The sequence below is a fragment of the Arachis stenosperma genome, chromosome 1 (genome assembly GCF_014773155.1).
Source record: "Arachis stenosperma cultivar V10309 chromosome 1, arast.V10309.gnm1.PFL2, whole genome shotgun sequence".
In the NCBI taxonomy this organism is placed as follows: Eukaryota; Viridiplantae; Streptophyta; class Magnoliopsida; order Fabales; family Fabaceae; genus Arachis; species Arachis stenosperma.
In genome coordinates, this window is record NC_080377.1 from 45805490 (window position 1) to 45813014 (window position 7525).

General features: G+C 40.7%; 1 protein-coding gene across 1 annotated transcript; it reads right to left on the minus strand.

The window, feature by feature from the left end:
• Positions 1–3942: 3942 nt before the first annotated feature.
• Positions 3943–6885, minus strand: LOC130979226 (uncharacterized). The gene is made up of 2 exons (XM_057902611.1): positions 5744–6885; positions 3943–4360 (listed from the first exon to the last, which is right to left on the minus strand). Exons 1-2 carry the CDS (start codon positions 6883–6885, stop codon positions 3943–3945), a joined length of 1560 nt encoding a protein of 519 aa, XP_057758594.1.
• Between the last annotated feature and the right edge of the window lie 640 nt (positions 6886–7525).

Consider the following 7525-nt stretch of genomic DNA (forward strand, 5'->3'; position numbering starts at 1 on the left):
TCTGGATCTTGAGTTGAAGCAGTTCTCATCTTTAGTGGGCCCAGCTTGCAGAGAAATATGAATTAGGCTTGGGTATTTAGTGAGATTAACGTTGAGTGCCATTGTGGGTTCGAAAACGTTAGTGGCATTCACTTTTTCCACTAACGTTCCATCCTCATGTACCCACGTTAACTCCAACATTAGTGGTCTTAACGTGACCACTAACGTTGCCTTCTTAATTTTTGGCCAACGTTATTGGGACTCACTTTTCTCAATAACGTTGGCTTATACCCCTTCGCGAGCGTTATTCGGAATCACTTTTCCCATTAACATTGCTTGGTGCCTTTTGTTCCTACGTTAGAGTTCACGTTAGTGTAGCTAACGTGACTCTTAACGTGGGTGTGTCTCACCTTCGAGAGTGTTAGTGACACTCACCTTTGTCACTAACGCTCCAAATGCCCAAACTCTCTACGTTAGAACTCACATTAACTAAGTTAACGTGGCTCTTAACGTAGTAGTGATGCCATCTTCCAACGTTAGTGACAAAAGTGAGTGTCACTAACGTTGGCTCTTTGATCTCAACTCCACGTTAACTTTCACGTTAATGGTCTTAACGTGGAAGTTAACGTAGGCAATGCTAGTTGGTCCAACGTTAGTGACAAAAGTGAGTGTCACTAACATTGGCTTTTGCTCTTCTCTTCCACGTTAGAGTTCACGTTAACTAAGTTAACGTGACTTTTAACGTGGATCATTGCCAAGTTTCTCAACGTTAGTGGTGTTCACTTTTACCACTAACGTTGGAGAAAAACGTTATTGGTGTTCACGTTTTCTCTTAACGTTGGACTTCTCTTTTTCTTCTACGTTAACAACCACGTTAACTTAGTTAACGTGGCAAGTAACGTGAGCTATGAATGGCTTCGCAGGCGTTATTGGTGATCACTTTTCTCATTAACGTTGCAAGCTTTTTACCATTCCACGTTAGTGTTCACGTTAACTAGGTTAACGTGAATACTAACGTGGTTCTTCCTTGCTTCCTTTGCCCTGAAATCAAGCAATTAAAGTTGCATCAAAGCTCTAGCCAAAGTCATGAGATTATGCATCATCAATTTATCATGCAATTCTAGCAAAATTCTCATGAAATCATGCAAAGTTCACAATAGTTGCTTGAATCAAGGTGTGAGTGTATTTTCATCCAAAACTTGCCTTATTCACTAAGAAAATGCATGAAACTACCCTAAAACAGTAAAGAAAAGGTCAGTGAAACTGGCCTAGATGTCCTGGCATCACAACACCAAACTTAAAGCTTGCTTGTCCCTAAGCAAGTACTGAAGCATAAGAAGAATGAAATGAAAGAACAAGAAGATAAAATAGAAGTAGGATTCCTGGTTTATGGGGTTTTATGCATAGCAACTTAGGTTCCTCCCCTTTAGGTTTCAAGCTTTTATCAACTTCTTGGTCACTTTCTTGATTGCATCCTTTGAGATTTCTTTCTTATTGATCCTTCCTTCTTTTTCGAAGTTTATTTTTCTTTTTGCTAAGTGCTTTGTAAGAGGGTGACTATTTATGATAAGCTTTCAGCCAACACTCCCAAACTAGTTGGTTTAAGGTGCTAGGTGTTAAGACACCCCTAAGGACTTACTTCCTCAAGTCTCTTTCCCTCATACATACACACCACAGGCACATGATTTGTTATTTTTCCTTTCTTGAGACCTTGGTGTCCAGCACCTCTTTGGGTTACTAAGTGTTCTGTAGCAAAGGTTACTCTTGATAGTAGACTTTCAGCTGATAATCCTGGATTAGTTAATCCAAGTTACCAAGTGATAAGGCACCCCTAAGAGCTTATTCATCCAAGTATATCCCTTGCACATAAACACCACAGACACATGCCTTAATTTTGAAACCCTTGGTGCCTAGCATTGTTTCTTATCGTATTTCTTTCTTTTTCACTTTTATTGCTCTTTCTCTTTTCTTATTGGGATCTTATTGTTTAGTTAGTCTCAAAGGATGTGTCTTAAACATAGGACTTAGGATAGATAGTTGCTTTCTTTCCTTATTTGGTGAACCAACTTAGCTTACTAATCATCCTACCACAAACGTTCAGAATGCACTTCACAAAATAACCCCACTCTTGTTCTTTTCATAACATTTTCTTTTTGATTAACTTAAAGAGACAAGCATACAAGTAAGAAAGATGAAAGTGAACACTCGAGACATTAAGCTAGCACACTTGGATGTGAATAAAGAGGAACAAGTAAAAGATGCAGGTTCTATTCAATCATTTTTTACTTAGAGTTCTGCATTTCGAGATGGTTTGAAACAACCTCATGATATCTTCCTTGGTATTCTCGTCCTAGCATTTGCATCCCTGTCTGTTTCCTTGGATGATGGGGGTATGCTCATTCCCTGAGATTGATTGAATTCCTGCACACTATTGAAAGTTGCTTGTTCTCCAAGCACTTGGAAAAGGGTTAGCATGTATGTGTGCTTGTGAGCTTCAGAACTTAACTTGGTGTGTGAACACCAAACTTAGTTCTTTACTTACTTGACAAATTTGATGCATGTAAGAACCTTGTGTGCTTTTTATTAAGAAACAACTATGAGCTAAAAAGATAATCTATGTTTTAGAGGTTAAGCCTCTGTCAAGTAAGTTCTCTAATTGCTAGAGGAATGCTTCATCACTAAGGGTTGCAATGCACTCTTCAGCTGGAGTGTTGGTGGAACACCAAACTTAGAGCCCTATATTCACCCTTGAATTGTTTTTTGTGTGTAACACCAAACTTAGCTCCTCACACTATAGAGAATCCAACTTGAAATTTTTATTGAAATACTTATGAAAAGAGAATTACCTCAGGTTGGGTTGCCTCCCAACAAAGCGCTTTTTTTAGCGTCGCTAGCTCGACGATTCTTTCCTTAGTTGAGGTTATACTTCTGTTTGGGGGTCTCCCCCATGCTGCCCAAGTAGTGTTTGAGTCTTTGTCCATTCACAGTGAATCTTCTCTTTGAGCCTTCTTCCATTATTTCTATGTGTCCTTAAGGTGAGACTTTTGTGACTAGAAAGGGTCCCGACCATCTTGATTTGAGTTTCCCAGGAAAGAGTTTCAGTCTAGAGTTGTAGAGAAGCACATGTTGTCCTTCTTCAAAACTTCTGGGTACCAAGTTGAGATCATGTCTCTTTTTTGCTTTTTCCTTATAGATCTTGGTATTTTCATAGGCTTAAGATCTAAATTCTTCCAATTCTTGAAGCTGCAGGACCCTTTTTTCACCAGCAGCAGTGCTATCTAGGTTTAGTGTCTTAAGGGCCCAGGAGGCCTTGTGCTCCAGCTCTAATGGCAAGTGACAAGCCTTACCATACACCAGTTGATATGGGGACATCCCAATTGGTATTTTGAAGGCTGTCCTGTATGCCCAAAGAGCATCATCTAGCTTCGTCGCCCAGTCCTTTCTTGATATCCCCACAGTCTTTTCCAGAATCCTCTTCAACTCTCGGTTAGATATCTCTGTTTGCCCACTTGTTTGGGGATGATAAGGTGTGGCAACCTTATGCTTCACCCCATATCGCATGAGTAGGGCTTCCAATGGTCTATTGCAGAAATGGCTCCCTCCGTCACTGATGAGGGCTCGTGGGACTCCAAACCTGGTGAAGATATTCCTTCGAAGAAAGTTTATGACTACCTTGTTGTCATTAGTTGGGGTCGCCACTGCCTCCACCCACTTAGATACATAGTCTACTGCCACCAAGATAAACTTGTTTGAATATGAGGGTGGGAATGGTCCCATGAAATTGATTCCCCATACATCAAACAGTTCAAGTTCTAGAATGTATTGCTGTGGCATCTCATTTCTCTTGGGCAGGTTACCAGCCCTTTGGCATTCGTTGCAGCTTCTCACCAATTCCTTAGCATCTTTGAAGATAGTGGGCTAGAAGAACCCACATTGCAGTACCTTTGCAGCAGTTCTTTCTCCTCAAAAGTGACCTCCATAACTAGCACTATGGCAACTCCACAGGACCCTTCGTCCTTCTTCTTCTGAGATGCACCTTCTAAGGATTCCATCTGAGCATTTCTTAAAGAGATAGGGTTCATCCAAAATGAAATACTTGGCATCATTGGTGAGTTTCCTTCTTTGATATTTGTTGATTCTAGGGGGTAAGTCACCGGCTGCTTTAAAATTGGCAATATCCGCAAACCAAGGTGCTTTATGAATCATCATTAGCTGCTCATCTGGGAAGAATTCATTTACACTTGTATCATGGGCATCATCCTTTTCACAAGGGATTCTGGATAGATGGTCTGCCACTTTGTTCTCCACACCCTTTTTGTCTCTAATTTCAATGTGAACTCCTGCAATAATAAGATCCATCTGATTAGTCTTGGTTTTGACTCTTGTTTGGCAAATAGATATTTAAGTGCTGTGTGATCAGTGAAAACAATAACTTTAGAGCCAATAAGATATAATCTAAATTTGTCAAATGCAAAAACTATTGCCAGCAACTCTTTTTCGGTAGTGGTATAATTCCTTTGAGTATCATAAGGGCCTTGCTGGCATAGTATATGACATGCACCAAATTTTCTTTTCTCTACCCTAACACTGCCCCAACTGCAAAATCAGATGCATCACACATCAGTTTGAATGGTAAATTCCAATCAGGTGGGTGATGAGAGGAGCTGAGGATAGCCTCTTTTTCAAGTTTTCAAATGCTAGCATGCATTTCTCATTAAAAATAAATGGTGTATCAGACATCAGGAGATTGCTTAAGGGCTTGGCTATCTTTGAAAAATCTTTAATAAACCTTTTGTAGAAGCCAGCATGTCCCAAAAAACTCCTAATTTCCTTGACATCACTTGGTGGAGGTAACTTTTCAATTAGCTCCACCTTAGCTCTGTCTACCTCAATGCCTTGATTAGAAACTTTATGGCCAAGAACTATTCCCTCTGTCACCATGAAATGACATTTTTCCCAGTTCAAGACTAAATTGGTTTCTTGACATCTTTTCAATACCAAGGCAAGATGGTTTAGGCAATTAGGGAAGGAATCTCCAAATACTGAGAAGTCATCCATGAAAACTTCAATGAACTTCTCTATCATATCTGAAAAGATGGAGAGCATGCAGCGTTGAAAAGTTGCGGGTGCATTACATAGCCCAAATGGCATGTGCATCTAGGCAAACACTCCATATGGGCAGGTGAATGATGTTTTCTCTTGGTCTCTTGGATCAACCACTATTTGGTTATATCCTGAATAACCATCTAGAAAACAATAATATGCATGTCCCGCAAGTCTTTCCAACATTTGATCCATGAAGGGAAGTGGGAAATGATCTTTTTTTGTGGCTTCATTGAGCTTCCTGTAGTCAATACACATTCTCCAGCTTGTGATGGTTCTTGTAGGGATTAGCTCATTCCTTTCGTTGGGCACCATAGTGATTCCTCCTTTCTTGGGAACCACTTGAACTGGACTGACCCATTGGCTATCTGAAATTGGATAGATTACTCCTCCCTGCCATAACTTCATAACTTCTTTCTGCACTACTTCCTTCATTGCTGGATTTAACCTTCTTTAGGGCTGAATGGAAGGTTTGGCACCTTCTTTCAAGAGTATCTTATGCATGCATATGGCTGAACTGATTCCTTTCAAGTCAGCAAGTGTCCATCCAATGGCATCCTTATGCTTTTGTAAGACTTGAAGCAACTCTTCCTCTTGTTCTTGGCTGAGGGCTGAATTTATGATCACTGGATAACTTTTATTTTCTCCCAAGTATGCATACTTGAGAGTGGTTGGCAGTGCTTTAAGCTCCAGTTTGGGCACTTCTTTTCTTTCCTCCTTTTCTTCTAGCATGCCATGAACATGTATTTTAGCGGCTGCAACTTCTTCGCTTGCTGCTAATTCTTCTTCTGTTGATGCTTCAAGTTCTTCTTCAAGAGTTTCTTGTACCAAGGCTTCTACGGAGTCCAACCTCATACATTCTTCCAATGAGTTGTGTGGGTAACTCATGGCCTTAAACACATTGAATGTCATTTTCCCCTCGTGTAATCTAAGGACAAGTTCACCCTTTTGGACATCAATAATGGCTCCGACAGTGGCTAAAAATGGCCTTCCCAGGATGATGGAAGTCTTAGCTCCTTCCTCCATGTCTAATACCACGAAATCTGCTGGAAAGATGAAGTCTCCCACCTTCACCAATAAATTTTCTACTATCCCATGGGGAAATTTGAATGATCTGTCTGCTAGTTGCAGGGCCATTTTTGTTGGTTTGGCTTCTTCAATCTTCATTTTTTTCATCATTGCTAGAGACATTAGATTTATGCTGGCTCCTAGATCACATAAAGCCTTTTCCACAGTGATTTCTCCAATGATACAAGGAATTTGAAAACTCCCAGGATCCTTCAATTTCTGGGGCAATTTGTGTTGGATGATGACACTGCATTCTTCCGTGAGTACTACAGTCTCATTGTTCTTCCAGCTTCTCTTTTTGGTCATCAATTCCTTCAAGAACTTGGCATAGAGTGGCATTTGCTCTATTGCTTCAGCAAAGGGTATGTTTATTTGTAGTTTCTTAAAGATTTCCAAGAATCTTGAGAATTGGTTGTCCTCTCCCCTCTTCTTTAATTGCAGTTGCTGGGGGTATGGAGCCTTTGAGAGGCATGGTTTGAGCGCTTCTCCTTCTTGATGTGACTTAGGGGTTGAGGTTTGAGCTTCCTCATGTCCCTTGTTTTCTTCATCCAATTTCTTCTCTGGTGGTTTCTTGTGGGTCTCCTTCAATTCCTTCCCACTTCTGAGGGTGATGGCTTGACATTCCTCCTTTGGTATTGAGTTAATATTGCTGCAATTGTTGTGTCCAGGGGCTTGCTTGAATAAGAATTCAATCTGTGTTTCCAGTTTCTTGATGGCAGCATCTTGATTCTCCATGTTGGATTGCACTTCTTCCCGGAAAGCCTTACTATCTTGAATTTCCTTGCATAGATTTTCGAGTAGAGCCTCAATCTTTGATAATCTTTCCTCGGTTATTGATGATGGGTTGAGATTAGGTGGTTGAGAAGGGTGGTTAGATGGATGTTGGTAGGATCTCTGTGAGGTGTGTTGATGAGTTGCATTGTTGTTGGAATTGAGGTTGTGGCATCTCTGATCTTGCCCTTGGTCTTGTTGGTTTTCCCACCCGAAGTTGGGGTGATTTCTCCATCCAGAGTTGTAAGTTTTGGAGTATGAATCATGGACTTGTCTAGGTGAGTTTCCAACATAGTTGGCTTGCTCCCAGTCACCTTCTTCTCCTATGTTCGCTCCTTCTTGAGCTGACGATGAAGTGATGGCTGCTGCAACTTGGTTTTCCTCCACCTTCTTGGTAAGATCTGCTAGCTGCTTGGTGATCATCTTATTTTGAGCTAACAATACATCCATGTGGTTCAGCTCCATTACTCCTCTGGTGTTACTTCTTTCGGAGGCATAGAAGTAGTCATTCTCAGCAACTGTTTCAATGACATCTATGGCTTCTTCAATGGTTTTCTTCTTGTTTAGAGAGCCTCCTGATGAATGATCTACAGCCTTCTTTGAC

Coding starts and splice junctions, on each gene's coding strand:
- LOC130979226 (XM_057902611.1), bottom strand. CDS start 6,885: ATGGAGAATCAAGATGCTGCCATCAAGAAACTGGAAACACAGATTGAA. Junction 4,361..5,743: donor GCACTGCCAACCACTCTCAA/GTATGCATACTT, acceptor TTGCCAAACAAG/AGTCAAAACCAAGACTAATC.